Genomic DNA, 22815 nt, shown 5'->3' with positions numbered 1-22815 from the left:
TTTGCAGGCGTCTGTTTGCAATATAGATACCGTTTGGAAAGGATGGAAAAGATGGTGGAGTTTGCAAGGAGCTAGTCTGAGGAGGGCAGCGCATGCCAGTGCCGGTGAAAATCTGCAACGTTCAAACAGCCGGCTGGACATCCAAATTCACACCCTGTAAGACAGAAACGTAAGGCGGAAGGCAATCGTTTGTGGCACAGCCACAGCCTTCCTAGCTGAAGGCACAAGTGGCCATGGAGGTAGGTGCCACACATACTGACGGTCCCAGCTGGCAGCAGGGATGCCATCACGTGCAGCCAGAGGGACCCCAGTCCTGCTTAACGCCTGTGTGGAGAAACGGAAGCTTTTGGACCAGAAGGCGTGGCACAGCTGTAAGCTCGGCATGCCTGAGGTTTCTGTGGTGGCCATGGAAATTCTGTGCCACGGAGGGTGCCAGGGAGAAAGCTGCATATGCAGAGCTCCTGCAGGTGACTGGAAGCTCCTTGAATGAAGCCCCTGCCATTCTGCAGTTCCCTAACTGAGCTGCAATTCGCCAGTGAGCTCCTGCCCATCTCAGCCAGCACACCTGTAGCTATGCCCACACTTTTGAAGTCTGCCGTGAACTTACAGGTGCCCGAGTGCGAAGCGCAGAAGATAACCTCCAGATGCAAACCCTTCTCATGGCAAAGCCATTGGTAGGCAGCCAGAGGGGACGAGCCTAAGGAGTTCTGCTGCTAGAAGGAGTGCTGCCAGCTGGAAGGGAAGGAGGAGCGGACGTACGACCTACCTGCGTGCCGAGTCCCCCCATTTTTCCCCAGTGTCTGCAGCGCTGCTTGTACACCATAATGGTTTGTAGAGTTTTGCTGCAGACGCTGGCCTGGGGGCAATGCTAGGCAGAAGGGTGTGTTGTTTTGAGTCCCCTGACGGGTTCAGACAAGGCAAAAGCTCTGGAGATAGCTGTCCAGAGTCCCCTGGGCGTCTGGGGCTTTGCCTGTCACCCGTGCTTTTTCAAACAGGTTTCTCCTCCCCTTTAGCTGGGGCAAGATAGGGAGCAGCAGTAGCCGGCTGACCGTACGTGGGTGGTGGGGAACAAGAGCAACAGAGAGGGCTAGGGTTTTAGAGGGCCTCTGCTTTTAATGTGACCTGAAATCAGAAGCATCTTCAATCGTGTGTTTGCACCAGGGCCTGCGAGAGAGCTGTAGCCATCGCTGATGGAGCAGCAGTAGCCTTTGGTGCGAGCCGATGGTGAGGGCACTGCCTGCGCTGGGTAGCTCCCCACTCACCTTCCCTTAGGGAGCAGCCAGCTCTTGCTGCTCCTCACAGGAGAGACTGTTGGCTGGCTGCCTGCATGCTGCCCAGTGCTCTTCAGATATGGCCCAGCAAGGGTCCCTGGTCCCTCTCCTCCTCCTCTCTCCAGAACAGAGAGCTCTGTCCCTTCCTTTTGCTGCAGCAGCAGCTCCCAGGCCCTTCTGCCCCAGCTCTCTGGCGTGAGAGCTGGGCAGGCTGGCACACAGAAACCTTCCTGGCTTTTTTGTGTGTGTCAGAGCAGGCACCGGGTGTAACTTTTGAACGAGTCACTTCTGCTTGCTTTTGAGACCCTTTTTTGTACTGGTCTTTCAGGGGAGGCTCATGCAGGCAGGAAGACCACCTCTCCTGTAGCGCTGAGGAAGAGAGAGAAGAAGGAAGGCGGGTTTCTACCGTCGTGTGCTCGGCTGTTTGCGGTCAGCAGCAGGATGGCCCAGGCTGGCCTGAGGCCCCTTCCCAGGGCTGGTGCTCACTTCCCCACTCACTTCCCAAGGCAGAGGCCAAGTCAGAGGGGCACTGAGGGGGCTGCGCAGACCACCGTTCCCCCCAGCATCACCGTCTCCCTGGCACCCCAACTGATCCACCCCTTCCTTTGACTGGACGAGGCGAAGAAGAGCTTTGGCCTCTGCAGGACCTGGTGGTGCTGGCTGGTAGCCCTCCTCCCCTTCAGAGTCCTGCTCTTGGCCATGCTCGTGCTTCTCTGGTAGCGCGGTGCCTGGCCCACGGCGACAGCTGACGGGAGCGTGGAGCCCGGTGGAGGAGGGCTGTTCGTGACCCAGGGTTCCCAGCCTGGGGAGGTCTCCTTGCCACACGAGAGGTCGCACAGCTCTCGTGCCAGTCCCAGGAGGCACAGCACCTCCTGCTGACTCGCTGCGAATGGCCCCTGCCTCCTCTGGCACGGCCCGGGGAGAGTGGTGGCACGTGGGCACAGTGCTTTGGCCCAACCGAGAACGTGGTCGTGCAGTTGCGGGAGGCTCGACTGCTGCTCCACCACGGTCTCTCTGCTGGCCTCCGCTCTGCCACCTGGCAGCTGTGGGGCAGCCTGCGTGTATGGCCTGGCCTCCCTTTCCATTGGGAAACCCCAGCTGCCCTCAGGGATGAGAGGCCTGGCTCCAGGTGCTGGAGCTCTCGCACAGCCCAGGGAACGGGGCAGAGCTCAGGAGCTGCTGTCTCTGCCAGAGGCAGGCCACCGTCCGTCACAGGCACTGTGCGGATGGAGGGATGGGAGAGCTGGAGGGCTCCCCTGCCTGAGCTGGGGCAGCTGGGGGCTTGGGGAGGGAGCAAGGGAGCAAGAAAGGAGCGAGCCTGCTGGGAAGATGGCAGCAGGCCGTGTAGCTGCAGGGGGAAGGACCAGTGCTAGCAAACAGCTGTGTGTGCCGGAGGCAGCTGGTCCTTGGGTGTTCCCAAGGCAGCTGCAAATTCAGCAACAGGTCGCTGCGCGAGCCTCCCTTCAGCACTGTCCTCAGAGAAGTGGGGTGGCGCTGGCTGCCTCCGAGTCAGTGGCTCAGCGTCAAGGAGGGAGCCTGGGTCACGGTGGCAGCTGCCCAGCAGATGATGACATAGGGAGGATGTCACTGCCAGGTGATTGTGACCACCCCCGTGAGGGCAGGAGGCCAGTCGTCCCGCACAGAGGCCCTGGGCTCACTGTTGCAACTGGCACTGTGCGGTGGGGTCCTCATCCTCCTCCCAGCTGGGCGTGGCCGTCTTCTCCTGAGGTACCCTGTGTGCCCCAGGGCGCTGACGATGGCTTCTGCTGGGGGGAGGAAATATCACTACTCAGACCTGGGGAAAGCAGAAGCTTTCCTCCCCAGTCTCCTTCTTCAGGACTCCCTCAGGAGCAACAAGCCCATTCATGCTGTCCACGGAGTGCTGCTCTTTGCGGATATATCAGGTGGGGTGAGCAGGGGGGAGCAACCAGAGTCACGAGCCATTTTGGGACACACCGGGCCCTTTGGAGCCCTGCCCCTGCCCCTCAGACAGAGTGGCCATCTTGTCACTGCTGGGGTCTTCTGCTGGGATGCCCAAAGAGAGTGGGATGCGGTATCTTGGGCGGTCAACCACTGCTGCCACCAGCACTGAGTGGGGGCATGGGAAGGTGTGACCTGCAGGCTCTCGGGCCGAGCAGCGTGGAAGTGGCTGCCAGGTCCTTGGGCCCGTATGGGCATTTCCTGATTTCTGGGTGTCCCTGTTACAGGTTTCACTGCTTTGACAGAGAAATTCATCCAGAGGAGTGGCACAGACAGAGGCACTGATGAGATGGCACAAACCCTCAATTGCTACCTGCGTGACATTTTGGAGGGTAAGAGGCATGCTGCAGGACTGCCTGGCATCGGGCCGAGAGGCTGCTCAGGGAGGGTGGAGGCAGACGTGCTGGGCAGCCTGGTCCTGCCTCCTTGGAAGGGCTGGGGCTTTCTGTGGCCCGGAGGAACGGCAAGAGCAGCCAGGGTCTCCTGGTGAGGCAGGACCAGCGCAGGTCCTTTCTGCTCCCCACTGTGGCCGAGGAGGCACCTGCTTTCTCAGCAGCCACCTCTGCCTCTGGTGTGAACACCCAGCTCAGTGATGCGTTAGGGCCCCGAGCAGGCTGAGGGCATCCAGCAAGTGCCAGTGCGCGAGTGACCTGAGGATGCTGGCACTGACGTGTGTGTCGGGGGGGGGGGGGGAGAGAGAGAGAGACCCTCAGGAGCCCCTTTTCAGAGGGGACATCTTGACCCTTCCAAGCTGACCGTGAGCCCATTGTGGCCACCCCTTTGGCAGCAGTTGTAGAGCAAAGCAAGAGAGTCCTCAAAGATGATGAAGGGTCTGGAGCACTGGAGCATCTTCTCCTCTGAGGAAAGGCTGAGAGAGCTGGGACTCAGTTTAGCCTAGAGAAGAGAAGGCTCGGGGAGGATCTTAGTCATGTGTCTAAAACCTGAAAGGAGGGTGCAAAGAGGAGAGAGCCAGGCTCTTTCCAGTGGTGCCCAGTGTCAGGACCAGAGGGCACGCCACAGGCAGACCCTGAAACACAGGAGGTTCCCTCTGTACGTCAGGAAACACTTTTTGACTGTGAGGGTGACTGAGCACTGGCACAGGTTGCCCAGGGAGGTTGTGGAGTCTCCTTCCTTAGAGCTATTCAAAAACCATGTAGCCACCGTCCTGGGCAGCTGGCTCTGTGCAGCCCTGCTTGAGCAGTGGGGTTGGACCAGATGGACCCCAGAGGTCCCTTCCAGCCTCCACCTTTCCAAGATTTGGTGGCACCTCGAGGCCCTGCCTCCCTGCCTGCTGTGCGGGTACCAGGGCTGTGGCCACTGTGAGCCTGGGAGACAGGCCAGCGTGGTGCTTTCCTGAGCTGTGCCCCACGGTGCACCCTCACCCAGGTGCTCCTCTCCGGGCAGAGGGGCTTGCTCTGTGGCTTCTGGAAGAAGGTGTCCACATGACTCTTCCTTTCCTTCCCTCTCTCTGCAGAGATGCTGATTTTTGGGGGAGATATCCTGAAGTTTGCTGGTACGTACTTAGGAGGACGATGCCCACATGTACTGATCTGCAGCATTTAACTGTTGTGGCGGCCGTTTGCTCCGCTGTCCTTCTCAGGAGGCTCTGTGCAGCACCTGGAGCCAGCTGTCTGGCCACGCGCGCAGCCCCCCTGCAGCGCCCTTTCTCCAGGCTCCTCTTTCCCCCCGGGCCTGCCTGCAGTTTGGCTTTGGCAAGGGCTGTGGCTCCCCTCACTCTGCCCCCGCTTGTAGGGCCCTGGGCTGGGGGTGGGGGCAAGGAAGCACTGAGAGGAGGAGACCCCCTAGAAAGCGCAGCCAAAGGTGTGTGTCGGGGTGGTAGTGAGGGGCAGGGAGGCCCCGGTGATGGCGGAGCTCGGGCTGCCAGGCTGCGAGGGGAGGAGTCGTCCCTGGCGTGCTGCAGCTGCAGAGGAGCGCTCGGGGCAGGGGGTGCCAACGCTGCCGGCTGGCTGCCGCTGCGGCCGGCGCGGGAGAGGAGAGGTGTCCCGGTGCCCAGGGTGCGGTCCTCCGGGATGATGCCCTCCCACAAGCCCATCTTCCTCAGCACATCGGCCGGTTTCTGCTGTCCCTGCCACTGAGTGTAGGTCGGGGAGAGTCAGGTCTCAGCAGAGCCTTTACCTTCCCCTCGCTTTCCCCAGGGGATGCTGTGCTGGTGCTATGGAGAGCACCGCCCCAGGAGCTGGCTAAGACCATCAGCCTGGTGCTGCAATGTAGCTGGCGGATCCAGAAGAAGTATGGGAGTCGTGACACGCCCGTGGGTCAGGAGATCCAGCTGAAGATAGGTACGGGTGCTGTGCCAGGTGCAGATCCGTGGCACCTTCCCGTGCCACAGGATGCTTCTCACCGGCAGGGAATGTGGGGATGCCTACTGGGGCTAGTGCCAAAGGAAAGCATCTCCTGCGAGCATTCAGGGGGCTAGCTGTAGTCGGAGCGGGGACGGGAGACCAGGACTGCTGGGTTTGCGTGCGTTTGCAGATGCAGAGGAAGCTTAAAGGCAGAGCGGGTGTCAGATCAAGTATTAGGGTCTTTGAGTGCCTGCTGTCTGCTGACAGATGTCTGCGGGAGGTAGTTATTCTTTCGTTTTTTCAGGTGGGGGCAGCTTTGCATGCTGCTTTCCATGCTGCTGGGTTCTCCCCTGCCTTTCACAAAGAGCAAAGGGGAACTGCTTTGCGTACGGCTGTGAGAAGGGCTTTGGCAGGCTGTCGTGCTTGCTCAAGCGGACGGCCACAACCCGCCTGCATGTAAACGGAGCAGGCGGTGATCAAGCCCTCTGGTTTGCTGGGCTTCTGGGGCAGGCAGCTGGGCAAGAGGCCCGGCGCTCTCGACACCTTGCCAAAGTCGACTTTGTTTGTCTATTTCTAGACACCCGTTTCAGGGACCTGTGTCAGCATCCCCCCGAGTAGGACGGAGGATGCCCTCCCCCTCCATAATGCCCGTCTCCCCGCTGGGCTTCAGCTTAGCTTCTGAATAGCTGAGATGCTGGGGACTGTAGAGCTCAAAATGTTCCCTGTGTCAGTTCTGCTTCTCCCTCTCTCTCACCAGCGATCTCTGCAGGGCCCATGAGCCTCATGATTGTTGGAGACGGGAGGCGGCAGTACTTCTGGGTCTGTGGCCGGGCCCTGGGTGATGTTTGTGAGGCCGAACAGCTTGCGAATGCAGGTGAAGTTGTCCTCTCAGCCACCGCCTGGGAGGTCTGTGAGCAGCACGGGCTCAGGATCAAGCACCTTGCAGGCAAAAGAGCTGTGAAGGTAGGTGGATGGGACGGCCTCTAGAACCATTTTGAGGACCCAGACCGGGACGTGAAGGAGGGAGGTGTCAGAGGCTGAGGAGCTGCATGTGGAGAGAGTTGTAGCTGTGAAAGTGGGCAGGCAGCTGAAGCTCTTGTCCTTCCATCTGAGGGGTAACTGTGGGCTGGGCTTGCTTGGTTTGAGGGGTCGGGAGGCACAGGAACGGTTTTGGCCCCATCAGCAATGTCCTCTGTGGGTCACGGAGCTGTTGTTGACAGCTGGGGGATGCTTGGATGATGCCTGCCCAGCTCCAGTGCTTCTGAGGAAGCACTGCTGTCCCATCCAGCCAGGTGGGCTTCTTGTCCCCTTTTCTGGGCAGTGACGGTGGAGGGCAGGCTCTGTTCCCTGGGACTCCTGGGGAGGCCAGTGGCAGTGCTTTCATTCTGTGTGTCTTCAGGTTACGGGCATGGATCGGATGGCTTGGTCCGAACGCCAAGACGCTTTACACAAGCTTGTACGGCGCCCAGTGAGCCAGCGCTTGGAAAGGGAAGGTGAGTGCCAGCTTCAGCTTGTTCTGTGACTGCCCAGAAAGGTGGGGCCTGGCTGCTTCAGGGGCCAGAGAGGAGCCACCGGTGCCCTCTTTCCCCTTTCAGTTAGCACTCATGCTTTTGGCCCTGCTGTGCATCAGCTGGGGCAGTCGCTGCTGCTGCCGCCTCCTTGCGGGGGGCAGCTCTGCCCTGAGCATCTGGGGAGGCAACATGAGCAAACGCAGAAGACTCTCGCTCCCCCGTTTCCAGTGCCAGCCCCTGCTTTCCAACACCTCGTAGTCCCATCCTCCCAGTGACCGCCTGCATTTTCTCTCCCCAGGTGCCATGAGGCCTGCTCTTCTCTTGCCCAGTGATCCTAGTGTGGAGGAGGTGCTTAGGAAGTACATACCAGAAGCTGTTCTCAGGAAGGTATGGCCAGGCCACCAGTGCTGGGGGCTGCATTTTTGGAGGGCAGAAGAAGTGGTGCATTGCAGAGATGGAGTTCTCACGAGAACAGACAAAAGAAAATGCACCCTGAGATGACAGTGCAGGGAAGCTGAGCCAAGGGGCACCGGTGCTGCACCACTGTGTGCGCTGTCCTCAGAGAGAGATGGGTGGCGGGGAGGCGGACTTCTGTCTCTCTGTCTTTTCCGTGGGTATGGTTCTGGATGTGCTGCGGACATGACAGTGGGATAAATGGGAGGTTCCACTGAAGTCCCTAGAGCATCCCTGAGGGTTTCCCCTCATGTCCATGCCTGTCCCAAGACAGGGTGTTACCGGAGCACCTTTCTGTCCTTTGTCATTCGTGTCATGATTCGGTACCTGCCTGCCGCAGGCTGGGCTGCCTGCCGGCCAATGGCAGTGAGAGAAGGATTTATCCCTTCCTCTGGTAGTACCTGCTATTGCCAGTACGCCTGCTCTCCCTCGGTATCTGGTGTGGGCAGTACGGCCCCGGGAGAGCAGGCTGGTGAAGCCGTCGTGCTCTTGCCTTCCAGTTTGATGACAGAGTGCCGCTGGACCTCTTCTCTGAGCTACGGCCGGTCACCATCCTCTTTGTCCAACTGCACTTTGCTGCAGATACCGGCGCAGTGCATCTCTGCACGATCCTCAACAATGCCAGCAGGATGATGCTGGAAATCCTCTGCCCTCACAAGGGCGAAATCAACAAAGTCCTCCTGTTTGATAAAGTGAGTGTGGGGGAGGAATCGCCTCCCCCGACCCCGAGAGGGTAGGCAGTGAGCCAGAGGGAGAGACTCCTTCTTAGGCACGGTAGCAAGACGTGCTGCATCTGTCCTTGGCAGGGCTGCACGTTCCTCTGTGTGTTTGGACTCACTGGAGAAAAGCTGCCCTACAAGAGCCTTCACGCCTTGCAGAGCGCTCTTCAGATCTTTGACTCGTGCTCCACGATGCTCAAGGAAATAGAGTGAGTGTGTGGCGGGGCTGTGGGGGGTGCATGCTGCCTGGGACAGCGCAAGGGGGCTTACCAGAAAGAGACGTGCCTTCTAGCTTGCCCTGCCTTGTCCCTGGCAAGAAGGAAGCAGTGCCCTGAGAGGTGGCAGGCGACCCCTGGGCTTAGCCCACGGCAGCCAGGCGGAGTCCCTCCAAGCACACCCTGCTAGCCACTGCGCTGGAAAGAGCCCTCGCAAGGGCGAGAGGCTCCTTGGTGCCAGAGGCAGGCCCTTGTGGGCGACTGGCCCGTGAACGGGGACGGGGCCCAGCCACCTGATCTCAAGGTGCTGTCATCGCAGGTGGTGACATGGTGGGCGCCTTCTTCCCTCCCTCTTTGCTCACGAGAGGGCAGGGGAAGTGTCGAAAACTTCCTGCATGTGCTCTATCCCTATCCCTTGTCCTTTGCAACCCGGGTGTGTTGCGCCCCTGAACTCTCCACGTCCCCAAGACCTGCTCTGGCAGGACAGGACGGCAGGTGGCCCAGGCTAGCACCGAGGGGAGTGCACCTGGGGCACTGCTGAAGCCATACTGTTTCCCTGTGTGCCAGGGCAGTGTCTGTTGCCGTTACCAGCGGGATGGTGTTCTGCGGAATCACTGGCCACCCTGTGAGGCATGAATACACAGGTACGAGGCGTGTGTCTGAGGCGCGGTAGGCTGGCATGGGCCTGCTTAAGCATAGCAGTCTGGAAGAGGAAGGCGGGCTGGGAGAGGGCTTGCCCAGCAGCGGGTCAGGAACGGCGCAGGCGGCCCCAGTCCTGGCCCGGAGTGGGAGAATGGGCTCCGTGGCCGGTTGTTCCCCTGGGTTCTGCTGACCCCGCTGTGGGGTCGGCCTGTGCTGGAGGCGAGGCAGCCATTGGCCCGGAAGGTCGCCACGGGGCTGGTGGCACAGGTACATCAACGCAGGCTCTCTTTCTCTCTCTCTCTCTCTGGCAGTCATTGGCCAGAAGGTGAATTTGGCAGCCCGGATGATGGTTCGCTACCCTGGGCTGGTGTCCTGTGATGCAGCGACCTACGCCGCCTCTCAGCTGCCCCCTTACTACTTCAAGGAGCTGCCGGAGAGAAAGATGAAAGGCCTTAGCCATCCTGGCACTGTCTATCAATATGTGGGGATCACCGAGAAGAGGTGAGTGTCCTCTGAGAAGGCTGGATGAGGGGATGGTGGCACCAAGGGTGCAGCCTTGGCCAGCAAAGAGGAGTTCTGCAGAGAGAGACCAAGCTGGTCTCCCTTCCCTGTGGCTGAGACAGTCGGAAGCCCTGGCGTGGGAAGCTTTTTGCCTCTCTCCCCTGCTGTCTCCTGCTGCTGAGAGAGCAGGAGTGAAGCCACAGGGACGGGGAAGGTTTGTCTGTCTTGGTAGACGCAACGTGACCTTGCAGACTCTGACCAAATGGCTTTTGACTGTGCTTTCTGTGCTGTGCTTGCTCCACCACGGGCCCTGGTAATGCTGACCCAAGGAGGTTTTTGTCCCGGCTGCTTCCGAGCAGGAAGCTTTGGGCCAGTCAGGTTCCCATGGGGAAATGTGGACCATTGGCACACTCTTCCTCACGTCTTCCTGCTGAAATCTCGGCTCTTCCTCTGGGCCAGGATTTGACCTTCTCTTTGGATGACGGTTTGAATGTTAACATTGCCGTCTCGCTGAAACTACAGGAAGACTTGAGCCAAAGGTGCGAGGTGCTTGGCATCCCAACCTGTTCAGTGACACAAGCCCTCCTTTCCAAGACACTTGTTTTTCTTGGCCAACGCGGTAAAGCTGTCTGCTAGGCAACAGCACACCCTGGCTTCTTTCACATGTCTCCGATTTCTCTGGGTTTGGCCTCTGGTGATGGACTCTTGATACATTCTCCTGTCCCCCCGTGGCCACTGGGCTTCTTTATGCTTGAAGCTGTCCTAGTGTGCAGCTTGAACTTTGGCTGGGGGAGTGTGCAGGGGATAACATGCTGCTCGAAAGAAAAGCAGGTACCCGAGGAGCACATCCTGCCCCTCCACGCCAGGCTGCTTCTGTATGTGCCCTGGCTTCTCACCAGCTAATTGACTTGTGTTTTCTTTTCCCCTGCTTCTAGCATATTTGGCATGGGTCTTACCAAGGAGAGGTCAGAGTACGTCCCCTTGCTGGGTAGGTGGAGAACGCCTTGCTCTTCTGAACCCCAGTTTCTTCCCCTTGGTAACTTCTAGTGCCACGCTGGGAAGGGAGAAGCTTTTGTCAGGGATGGCATGACGTGCAGCAGCCCTAAGGAAGTGCTGCCTGTCTTGGCCCCTCCTTGCTGGGTATCTTTGGGGTGGAAAGCAGGGTGAGGCACCTGGTGCTCCCTGCCGTGCTCCAGGCCTGGTACGAAGGTTCCTTTCAGCTATGGAGCTGCTCACAGCCTGGGGGCTAAACCGATCCCTGTCTTTGGGATGAGGAAAGAGATTTCCTTCTGCCAGACTGACGGAGAGTTTTGGGAGTGGGTTTTCCCCCTTGTACTCCTCAGAGTTCCTTTCTTGTCAGCATCTGGGGCATAGACATGGAAATGTCAGGACACACGGGATGCCTCGAATCACTCGGCGTCTTGCCGGATGTTTTGGGCCCTGCTATGGGTTAACCCCGGTAGGCAGCTCAGCCCCACAGAGCCGCTCGCTCCCCACGGTGGGATGGGGAAGAGAATCGGAAGGGTAAAGGTGAGAACACTGGTGGGCTGAGATACAGAGAGCTTAATAGGTAAAGCAAAAGCTGCGCACGCGCGCGAGGCAAACGCAGGCATTCATTCACTGCTTCCCATCGGCAGGCAGGTGCCTAGCCCTTTCCAAGGAAAGCAGGGCCCGCCACCGCTCTGAGGAAGGCAGAGGTGCAAAAGCTGGGATGAGGGGGCGGGAAGGAGGCCTGGGTGCAGGCAGGCTGGCGGATGTGGTGGCGGGGAGGGAAGTTGCGGTGGAGGGTGCCAGGAAAAGGGACGGCTCTTTGCTTTTCAGCACGCCCCAGCAGCTCGTTTTCTTGTTTGTCTTCACAGGTCGGGAGAAGGAGGTTGACCTCTTTGTCAGCTGCTTGAAAGCCTATGAGGATTTAGGAGAAGGGCACATCCTGGCATTTGAGGGCACGGTGGGCTCCGGAAAGAGCCACTTACTTACTGAACTGGCCTATTCAGGCCAGGCTGCGGGCCACAGGTACAGGTTTCTGACTTGTAGCTTTGGGACACTGCCCCTGCCCATCCCCTGCCAGCCATGGAACACTCCAGCCCCTCTGGCAGTGTGCCTGGCCCTTGGACCGCAGCTTCCCGAAAAAGCCTCCTGGAGACACTCCCTAGGAGCATGTGCGTGCTCTGCTCCTGCCTCCGCCTCTTTGGGGAGCTGGAGGTGGCTTCTCTGAGCCATGGCCTTTCCTCCTTCACCTCTGGGCCAGGCACAGATAGAAGGAAAGAGCCCAAGCTCAGTGCTTTTCATCTGATGCCAGACCCAACAGACAGCAGGGTGGCCTGCCTCAGAAGCTCTGCCTGTTTCCCAGAAGGAGCACTGCCCAGAAGGGGCAGAAAAGCCTTCCTGTGGTCTGGGAGGCGGCCTGCTGAGGTCTGGAGCCCAAAGGCAAACTCACCACTTGCTCCATCCTTGCCTCTTAGCCCCGTGAGTTCCTCTGCAGGGGGGACGTAGCGAGAGCTGGGCCGGCGCTGCAGAGACACAGGGTCTCGACCCAGCTCTCCCAGTGGCTTGGCAGCAACTGCCCCCCTGTGCCCTTTCCCATATGAGGAGCGAAAAGCTTGGCCTTCTCTGGGAAGCACTTTGAGATGGGTGGCTGAAGAGCCCCCCGCAAGGACATCCCCACCCCTTTTGTCTTAGAAGGCTTGGGCTGTCGGGGATCTCAGTCCCGTCTGCTTTTGCATGGCAGGGTAGTTGCCGTGGAACTGCTAGAGGTCAACGTGAGGCAGTCCTTCTCTGCCATCCGTACGCTGATGGCCAGGGCCCTGGGCCTGCAGGACTGTGAACTGTGCAGTGACAGGCAGCGCATGCTGCAGACAAAGCTCCGAGAGACAATCGAAGAGAGCAGCTATTGCCTCCTCAATGGCATTTTCCTTGTCGAGGTGAGAGCGAGAGGCCTCTCTGGCCCTGGAGAAGGCCTTCTCCTGAGCTTTTCTGGGTCAGACGTTGTGAGGGCATGCTGCTGGGAGTGCCTTAGCTCAGGGGTGGGAATCGCGGGGGTCGTACCACACGTTTCCCATTCCTGGGCCCGGGGGGCTCCCTGTCCGTGTTGAGTTCATGTCCCACGCTGCATCCGGCAGTGCCCGGTGCCTCGTTCAGCGGGTGCTGAACAAGGTGGAAGTGGCACTGGAGAGAGGCTGTTGCTGACCTCGTGCTGAGGCCACCGCTGTGTGAGCGGTCTGCTCCAGGCAGCCCAAGATTCCCGCAGCCTGAGAACCAGCTCTTCAGCCCACCCCCAAGCCCCAGCTCTGCCAGAGACCCTCAGCAGAGGGCCTCTGCTTTAGGCTCCAGGTGAAGGCCCCACCGTGGCCCTTTGCACTTGTGTTGGGGAGAGGTAAGGCGCTGAGGCCAGCAGAGGTGGTTTGCGCTGCGGTCTTGCTTGGTGGGTAGGTGTGTGCCTAGCCCCGGAGTGATGTTTCTCCCTGACTTGCTTTTCCGGCCAGTTTCCCGTTTCGGACAAGGTTCGCGAGATGTGTGAAACTCAAAGAAAAACGGAATTGCACACGACTTGGGCGAAAGTGCTAGAGAAGGTGAGCATTTCTCCTTCCTTCCTCCTGGGTCAGAGAAGGAAAACAAGCCTGCCGGCTGCGGGCTCTGTACCACAGCAGTGTGAGCGGGCGGGAGGACCACGCCTCTGGGTCATTGCCATTCAGGGCCTGAGAAACCCCCCACCCCCCACCTCCCCACCGCAGCCCCACAAACACACTCAAGAACTTTCCTCCCATCAAGTGTGCCCTGGAGGAGGAACAATGTCTTCTGCATTCCCTTGCCCAAGCTCCCTCCTTCTGCAGGGCAAGGGATGTTAGGTGTGACCTTAAAGTCTCAAAAAAATGAAGTCAGCGTCTAAGCAGGGGAGTGGTTGGGGAGAGACTTCAGAGCATCCTCTCAAGAGACAGAGGCTAAATCTCCTCCCTTGTAAGACACTGGAGAAGCCACTGGATTCCCCTCAGAACAACCTGCCTTTTTTCAGACCATTGGAGGAGAATTTGGCATATTTGTCATCGACAATGCCCATTTCATCGACTCTGCCTCCTGGAGTATCATGTCACCCGTGCTCCAAAACGTCTCCCTCTTCATGGTCGTGAGCTTAGCTCCGGGCTATGCAAGAACAGAGAGCTTTTGGAAAGCCGCAGCAGGCAACACAAGGTCCCAGAAAATCACCTGTCTTCCTCTGGACAAGCTGAAACCTTCAGCTGTGGTGCAGAAAGCCTGCCAGGACCTTGGAGTGGACAGCATCTCCAGGGATCTAGCAAGGTAAGTTGGAGGCAGGGGAGCTCTTCCTGAGGGCTTGAACCTATGGAAGGGAACATGGAAGGGAACCAGCCCCCCAGGAAAGGGAGCACAGGGCCGCGAGAAGCATCACTGACTCTAGCGAGTACTGGACGTGGGTTGCTTGTTACGCCTCACCCTGGCAGGCGTGAGCTGAGAGTGGGCAACTGCCTAGAGACGGAGCGTGGGAAGTGTCCGCCCTTCGCTGTTGCACAGGGAAGAAGGGAGGAAGAGTCCCGAGCCCAAGCGTGGCTGGGGTGTGAAAAGGCCTTGGTCTAGGTGGCCAGGCTGTGGGGGAGATTCCCTGGGGCAGAGGTCCGCCCTGCTGCCAGAGAGGGTCTAGGCTCCTGAGGAGAGGAAAGGCAGGGCTCGCTGCTCTGTGCTTTGGGCATTGCCCACAGTTCTTTTCCCATGGACTTCAGCAAAGGCTGGAGGTTCAGGGGGGCCCAAAAGCCCAAGACAGCGGGAGGACCATCCCTTTCAAAAGTGAGGTGTAGCTCTGGCGAAGATGCTGGCTACCCTGATATGCCCGAGTGGCTCGCCGCCCACCTGAACCATGTTTCACCTTACTTTCCCTGTGCTGGCCACTGCCGGCTCTGCTCCTGTCCAGGTTCCTGATCCAAAGGAGCTCGGGGATCCCATATTACTGCGAGGAGCTGCTGCGCTGCCTTCGTTGCAACGACTTGCTCTTGTTCCGCACCCAGAGGCACGGTGAAAAAGTAGAGGACAACTGGGAGAGCCTGATCAGTAAGCACCTTTGCTGCTGACTAGCGAGTTGCTGTGGCGCATTCTCCACAGCACAGTCTTGCGCCATCATTCCCCCCTGGATCTGGGCAGAGTCAGATCCTGCAGCAGTGCAGAACTTGGTCTGGCGGAGGTGTGGGCTCCTGCATGCCTTGTTTTGGGCCAGCCAAAGCAGGGGCTAGCGAGTTCTGGTGGCTTGGAGGGGCCTAAATTCTTGGGGTGGGGGGTGGGGGGCTAAAACACAGGGGAAATCATTCCGGAGCACGTGTGTTTCTGGTGTTTCTTAGGCATTCTAATGGGCACGTAATTTACCTTGGCCAAACACCAGCTCACCTGAGAACAAACCCCAGCTTGAGGGGAGGGGCAGGCCTGGGAAACTTGAATCCAAAACCAGAAATCTCCACAAGGCTGCTGGTAACGGAAGAAAACGGTGGTAATGCCACCGAGAGAGCAATGCCAGCCAGAGTGCCGTGGCCTTGGGAACAGCCAGGACTGACGCTACATTTTGCATGATCAGCGGCAACTTCCCTGGCTGTGGAGGTAGCACTGGCAAAGGCAGCAGTGCTGCTGCTTTCTGTCCCGGGGCGTTCAGTTGCCCCCTGGGAAGTCTGGAAGCTTTGACTGTTTGGGAAAGCTGGTCTGAAGGCAGCACATCTTGGGGAGGGCTATGCAAAGAAACGCTTGCAGTGGGAACTGTTTTGCTCTGTTTCATGGCCACGTTACTAAGCACAGGCGGGTCAGGGTGCCCGCACTGGCCCACGTAAGGTGGGACTTGTCCCATCTCGGGTGAATTTTGAAAGGTTTGCAAGCTGCAAGTCACTTTGCAAATGGCCTTATTTGTGCTCTCCTGCTCCACCCAGCTTCTGCAGTCGAGGCTTCAGCCCTGGCAGCAACCTCGAGCTCCGGCGCGGGGAATGACGGCAGGGTCTGCTTCATCAGACCAGATGCGAACCTGGAGAACACCGTGCTGCCTGCCACCTTGAAAGGTGAGGGGCCGAGCGCCGCTCTGCCGGCTCACGGCTGTGCTGGGGCCCCTTCCCGGGGCATTGGCTAGAGGGAGGCTGGTCATCTGTGTGCTGCAGAGTCACCCTCTCAGCTTGGGGGCTCTGCTGGGAAGGTGGCTCCGGTCCACCTAGAAACAGGCCTGGGGCTGCGGGCAGCCTACTGGGCATGGACCAGCTGTGAGCCTGCTGGCTGCTTTCCAGCAGCAGGTAGGCGAGAAAAGGTTCTTGGTGCAACAGTAGAATGACTCCCTTTTCTCACAGAAACAAATCCTCTGCTGGGAAAAATCTTTGACTTGCCTCTGATTCAACTTTGAACAGGGCTTCTACCTCGCTATTCTAAGTTCCCCAGCTAACGCTGGTCTCAAGGCACTTAATCCAAACCAAATCCATTTTTTTTTCTGTGGCTTGGCACGGAAATCCCCCCGTAGCCAGGGGATCTGGATGGGGGAACTGTCAATGAGTGTCCCTCCTCTCTAGCCAGAGCCATTTGTATGAACCTTGAAGAAACGTCATGCCAAAGCATGCCTGCTATGAAGTTGTTTTGTCCAAAAAAAAAAAGGAAGAAAACCACAAGAAAGGAATAGTTTCATCTGGCCAAGTTAAGACAACCGTTGTGGGGAGCTCTGAGTCCGCCTCTGAGCTGCAGTGGGGAAAGTTCTCTGTCCTCTGTGTGCACTGTTGGGCAAGAACCTACTCCAGATCTGGTAGGGCGCATCTCGGGATGCATGAACCTGCTGGATCCTGCCCTGCTCAGCCTTGGGGGGGGGGTGTTTGTTTGAGGGTCTCGCTTTTCCGCAGGCCTTGTGGCCTACGATTCCAACAGGAGCGGAGCCATTCTGAAGATGCCTCCCCTGGCTTGCGATTGCCCAGCAGGTGCAGTCCCAAGGAGAGGAGGCCAAAGCCTACCCCGTTTCATGTGTTGAAAGTTTCCAGCCTGTCCAGCCTGAGCATGGGGAACAGGCAAGAGAGAGATGTGGTGCTTCTTTTTGACAGAGATTGCGCTGGCTCAGCTGGACCGGATCAAGCTGCTGAAGCAGATGGTTTTGAAGTTTGCAGCTGTCATCGGGCCAGTGTTTACCACCCAGCTGCTGTCGCACATCCTTCCCGCTGGCGTCAGGCACAAGATGAATTGCTTGTTGGACATGCTGGTGAGGGACAACATCCTTAAGAGGCTGAAAAACCCAGAGGTGCCAGAAGATGTCCAAGGTCCTCCCAAGGGGCCAGCCACCTCTCTGCAGGCAGAGAGCGGTAAGTGGTAGCAGTAAGGTGGACAAGGGAGCTCCCAGCTGTGTCCCGGCGGGGCTCCCCAGGGCATGGTGCGCTTCCCCCTGGTGATGGGTGGCGGGAGCTCAGGCAGGCACGGCTGTTTGGGATGGGTTGTTCAAAGGTCTTACAAGTCACTCTCAAAGCACACCAGCTTTGCGCTGGAGGGAAGTTCCCACCAGCCATCCCAAGTGCCTCTGCTCCCCTGCCTCCAAGCGCTGCTCGTAGCGCAGGTGTGGGAGGACATGTGGAATCCCTGACGTCCTCTCCCAGCTGCCTGCAGCATCCAGATCAAAGATGCCCTCCAGAGTGCCCCGGGGCCTTCAAAAGGCTTTTATTCAGCTTTGATTCCCCTGTGGCACAGGGAGGGAAGCTCAGGAGGCTGGCGACCGCCTTGCCACGAGCGGGGAGAAAGCACTGGCCAGGGCTTGCTTCGGCTGGTGGCACCATCCCTAGCTCCTGCCTGGACGCAGCTGAGCACTGTGTCCCCAGGGCTGTGCTAGCGTCAGCAAGGCAAGCCAGGCCCTTTTGCCCCGTGCTGCAAGGCTTGGTGTGCAGCAGCGCTGGTTCGCCACCAAGGATGCGCACCAAGGCATGACTTTTGTGCCCCGGCTGGGATGGCCCTGAGCCCTGGTCCCAGCTTGGGCTGATGCAAAAGCCCTTTGCCTTGCAGGTGTGGGGCGTCCCTCTCCGAGCAAGAAGACCGTGGAGCGGCAGTCTGGCGTGCTGGCCTTCTGTGTTCCGCTGCTGTGGGAGGCTGCCTACGAGCTGTGGCCCGAGAGTCAGCGGGTCGCCTTGCACCGCAAGTGTGCCGCCTTCCTGGAGCGGTACGCACACAAATGCAAGAGCTGCAGCCAAGGCGACTTCGTTGCCTTCCACCGCTTCGCCGTCCCCAGCACCCAGGACGAAGGGAGCTGTCAGGCCCCTGCTGACCAGGACGACTCACGCAGCTGGGAGGCCTTGGTGCTCGCAGGAGAAGAGCTGAAGAGGGATAGGACCCACGCCACTGAGGGTATGCCGTGCACCATGCTCCGCAGCCCGGGCCCTCCGGGAGGCCAGGGGTGTGTGCTGGGGATCGGGTGGAAGTAGATCTGCTAGGGATGAGCCTGGGAGGTGAGGACGACCACTGCAGACTTTCCTCAGTGTGTTGGGACTCTTGCAAGGATCCTTGCAAGCCCGCTGGGAAAGGGAGAGCTGCTCTTAGCCCGGGGCATGTGAGGAGGTATCTAACCCCCTGTTTCCTTTCCAGATGCTGCAGATGCTCTGCAGCAGCAGCAGCGGGCTTTCATGGAGGAGGATTTTGGGTGAGCAGACAAGGTTTTGATTATTTTTGAAGCCAGGGAGTTCAGGGTCTCCAGAGGAGCAAAGGAAGCACCGGCATTTGGCTGCCGGTTGTGACGCTAGCTTAGGGAAGAGGCTTTCCGTGGGGTGGGAGCTGGGAGGAGATGGCCGTGGGGATGAGAGAGTGCTTGAGGAAGCCCGTGGGCTCAGAGGGATGGTCACACTACACTGGCACAGCCCTTGCTTTCCAGTTCCTACAGAGTAGCGCTGCAAAAGCTGCAGGGGAAAAGCCGCCACAGGGACTCAGGTGGTTTGCCTGCGGGAGGTGACAGAAAGCCCAGCTTGTCTTTTTCTTCCTACCTACAAAGCACCTCTTTGAGTCCTGCCTGCCCGCGGCCTCGTGCTCTGCTTTGAACAAAGGGCTTTTGATGCAGTCTCTGTGGGGAGAAAGACCAGTATAGGCGATGCCCGTGTATTCTTTGCTCTCTTCTTCCCCTGGGAACTGTCCTCTGACTAGTGTGGCATGGCGGTTTCTGGCAAGGAGCAAACAGACAACTGGGCTGCCCAGCAAGACCGACGGGAAGCACAACGGCGCACGCTCATGTGAATGCAAAGCCATCGTGGAATCGGTGCTTGTGCCTTTGGCTCGCCACTACACGGCAATGGGCGATGCTGCCAGAGCCTTTTACTACCTTCTGGAGTGTGCGGCTGCCTACCTGCATGTCTCCAACAGCTACATGGTGAGTTGCCCTGCTTGCCAGCACCCGCTGTGCATGGAGTCCTCTCAGTCACCTGGCTCTGGGCAGGACAACTTCCCCATTGCAATAGGGCATGCCATCGCGGGGTCTCGGAAGGGAAACGTTGGGGTCAGATGCTGACTTTTTCCTCCGGTTTGCCTCTTCTGCGGCAAGAGCCACAGGGCACTGTGCCCTTAGCACGAGGGGCATTAGGAGGGAGGCGGTCTGAAGGATGACTGGTGCCTGTGCTCTGAGCCAGCGTGACTGTGTTTGAGCGGGCAGCACCAGGGGGAGAGACAGGCCCTCTTAAGACAGATGCCAGAGGCAACGGGGGAGGACGAGGCTGGCCACGGGCTCTGCACCCACACTCACCTGCTCTCTGTGTGCTTGCGCAAAGGCTCTCGTGAAGCTGAACGAAGCAGAGGTCCTGAGGAACTCAGTGGAGGAGAAAGCGAATGTGATAGCCCGCTTTGAAGAGGCCACCTTCTTCAGCCTCAAAGGGGAGGTAAAGAGACAGGGAGGTCTGGAGGGATCTCCTGGGGGATGGAGCTGGATGCCTTCCCCAGTTGCAGAGGACATTGCCGGCATGTCCAGCCACTGGCAGATTCCTGCAGTCTCTTAGGCAACTAGTCCATATCGGGATGTTTCCCTTTTCCTGTGCAGATCTGCTGTCACCTGGGACGCATGAAGCTGTCAAAGAAAATGACCAGGGAGTCTTTGAGCCTGCTCAAAAGGCAGTTCCCCCGGACCTCCGTTGGAGCCTTTGTCGAGTCTCAGGTGGAAAAGTTGCAGTGTGCCGCTTATGCTGCCAGAAGAGCATCCTCCCTTCCGCAGGAGGCCCGGTAAGAAGCAGAACTGAGAACCCAGGGGAGGAAGAGCCACTTCCTACCTGATCCCAGGCATCGGGGCCCAGACCTGCCTACACTTGAGGCCACACCTGACCTGGCGCATAGGCCTCAGCAGGACCGAGGCATTAAGCAGCAATGTGCGGGTAGAACAGGGAACGGCAGAGCCCCACACTGCCCCCCTCCCTCCCTCCCTCCCTCTCTCCCCATGCAGCCGTGGGAACAAAGCACGCCTTTGGGTAAAAAGCAGCTTGCAGCTGGGGATGTGTCTCTAGCACCTGTTGGCTGCGGCAGGGGGTTGGTGGTGGCTGGGAGCAGAGAGCTGTAAACAGGGAGTGGAGGCTGAAGAGGGGCAGGGGGTCTGGAGGCAGGACCAGAAGGACATGGGGAAGGAGCAGGAGGCGGAGGTGAGGTGTGAGAATGAGGAAGCTCAGAGGGTGATACCACTTCTCCTGCCGGTTCCTGGCTTTGCTTGGCCCCCCTGGGGCTGTAGTGCCAACACGCCCTCTCGAGCGGTCAGCTTCCCCCGGCAGCACTTCTTTGTTTGCCCCCTTCCGCTCCGGCAGCCCTCCCTCCATCAGCTCCCTTTCCTCCGAGGAGGTGTAAGTGGCTTCTCTGCCACCCTGCTTTCCCCCGGCCCTGTCTGATTTCGCACTGTACAGCCAGAGCCTCTGGGCCCAGCAGTTTCTCTTGTGTGGCAGGAGGAAGAGGCTAGCCTGGCTGCTGCGGCAGAGCTGCTGCCTTTCCTTACTGGAGCACCTCTTCAGCCTGGAAGGCACTTCCAGCGGACGGATGTTCTCCCGCCTGGCAGCGCGCATGAAGGCCAACACGGACAGGGCAGTGGACTGCTATCAGGCAGCAGCGTCCTGCCACAGATAGAACTAAAGCAGAAGGGTGGGAATGAAGTTATCTAATTAAACATCTCCTTTATTATGACCTCTGTTGTCGAGCCTTTCTTTCTGAGGCACGGAAAGATACACTCTCTTATTGTTTCTGTTGAGCGCTACTGCTGCTCCATCAGCGATGGCTACAGCTCTCTCGCAGGCCCTGGTGCAAACACACGATTGAAGATGCTTCTGATTTCAGGTCACATTAAAAGCAGAGGCCCTCTAAAACCCTAGCCCTCTCTGTTGCTCTTGTTCCCCACCACCCACGTACGGTCAGCCGGCTACTGCTGCTCCCTATCTTGCCCCAGCTAAAGGGGAGGAGAAACCTGTTTGAAAAAGCACGGGTGACAGGCAAAGCCCCAGACGCCCAGGGGACTCTGGACAGCTATCTCCAGAGCTTTTGCCTTGTCTGAACCCGTCAGGGGACTCAAAACAACACACCCTTCTGCCTAGCATTGCCCCCAGGCCAGCGTCTGCAGCAAAACTCTAACAAACCATTATGGTGTACAAGCAGCGCTGCAGACACTGGGGAAAAATGGGGGGACTCGGCACGCAGGTAGGTCGTACGTCCGCTCCTCCTTCCCTTCCAGCTGGCAGCACTCCTTCTAGCAGCAGAACTCCTTAGGCTCGTCCCCTCTGGCTGCCTACCAATGGCTTTGCCATGAGAAGGGTTTGCATCTGGAGGTTATCTTCTGCGCTTCGCACTCGGGCACCTGTAAGTTCACGGCAGACTTCAAAAGTGTGGGCATAGCTACAGGTGTGCTGGCTGAGATGGGCAGGAGCTCACTGGCGAATTGCAGCTCAGTTAGGGAACTGCAGAATGGCAGGGGCTTCATTCAAGGAGCTTCCAGTCACCTGCAGGAGCTCTGCAGATGCAGCTTTCTCCCTGGCACCCTCCGTGGCACAGAATTTCCATGGCCACCACAGAAACCTCAGGCATGCCGAGCTTACAGCTGTGCCACGCCTTCTGGTCCAAAAGCTTCCGTTTCTCCACACAGGCGTTAAGCAGGACTGGGGTCCCTCTGGCTGCACGTGATGGCATCCCTGCTGCCAGCTGGGACCGTCAGTATGTGTGGCACCTACCTCCATGGCCACTTGTGCCTTCAGCTAGGAAGGCTGTGGCTGTGCCACAAACGATTGCCTTCCGCCTTACGTTTCTGTCTTACAGGGTGTGAATTTGGATGTCCAGCCGGCTGTTTGAACGTTGCAGATTTTCACCGGCACTGGCATGCACTGCCCTCCTCAGACTAGCTCCTTGCAAACTCCACCATCTTTTCCATCCTTTCCAAACGGTATCTATATTGCAAACAGACGCCTGCAAATACCTGAGCGTAACATAAAGGTTTGGTGGAAAAAATAAAATAAAACAAACATATGTATTTGTGCATAGCCATTCTTCTTCTTCCTCCCTCTTTTTCCTCTCCCCTATTCTTTCTTCTTTAATCTCTACTCGGCTTTAATCTCTACTCCTTCTTTAATCTCTACTCGGCAACGTGTGGCTGAGTGGGACTAATGTACCTGGCACTTCATGGGACCCTGGAGCTCCCTATCAGTGCTGTTTAGGGGGGTCTCCCACCAGCGCAGCAAAACTGAAGGCCAGCCCAGGGTAATCCTGATGCAGTAGGTGGGAAATGCCGGTTTTGGCCGGGGAGGGACCGTGACCTGGACACTCTCACAACCAACAGCATTCACTTCCCCTGTTTGCGAGTCCTGGGTGTGTTTTGTCAACAGAGCCACAAGACAGAAAACAAAACTTGCTGGTTTTTCTTTAAACTCCTCTCTGAAAATGAGGCTTGGCAGCACGTAAGCCTTTCACCTGTGGCACTGGGGCGTTTCCCTCTCCTGCAGAGTGCAGTACTGGGGAAAGCTGCATCCCTGCCACGTACACCCATTGCCAGTGAGTTCCTGAATCTCCACACTAGTGCATTTGCTCATTCTGTGTGAGTGTGGAAGGGAGAGAAATTGAGGGGTGAGCGTATTTTGGGAGGCAGCGCTGCCTATCAGTGCAGGGGCGCTCAGGGCAGCAGTTGGGCAGACTGGGTGATACGGGGTCCTTCAGCGTGGAAGGAGGAGCGCTGGGAGGAGGTGCTCGCAAAGCCCAGCAAGGCAGCCTATGATGATGTAGAAAGCCTTTTCTGCCCGCCTCCTCTA

General features: G+C 58.4%; 1 protein-coding gene across 1 annotated transcript; it reads left to right on the top strand.

Moving 5' to 3' along the window:
- Positions 1 to 233: 233 nt before the first annotated feature.
- Positions 234 to 20656, top strand: ADCY10 (adenylate cyclase 10). Its single transcript, XM_072884840.1, is given in 26 exon segments — positions 234 to 239; positions 2894 to 2944; positions 2947 to 3175; positions 3479 to 3583; positions 4726 to 4764; positions 5408 to 5551; positions 6312 to 6517; positions 6954 to 7047; positions 7364 to 7452; positions 8019 to 8210; positions 8325 to 8446; positions 9020 to 9096; positions 9406 to 9595; positions 10531 to 10583; positions 11455 to 11608; positions 12324 to 12516; positions 13078 to 13164; positions 13605 to 13888; positions 14514 to 14650; positions 15517 to 15633; positions 16645 to 16899; positions 17588 to 17933; positions 18713 to 18935; positions 19330 to 19437; positions 19596 to 19774; positions 20479 to 20656. Coding segments are annotated over 26 exon segments (3858 nt in total).
- Positions 20657 to 22815: the final 2159 nt, after the last annotated feature.

The sequence above is a fragment of the Ciconia boyciana genome, chromosome 20 (genome assembly GCF_034638445.1).
Source record: "Ciconia boyciana chromosome 20, ASM3463844v1, whole genome shotgun sequence".
NCBI lineage: Eukaryota > Metazoa > Chordata > Aves > Ciconiiformes > Ciconiidae > Ciconia > Ciconia boyciana.
This window is presented reverse-complemented; position numbering and strand designations above follow the sequence as displayed.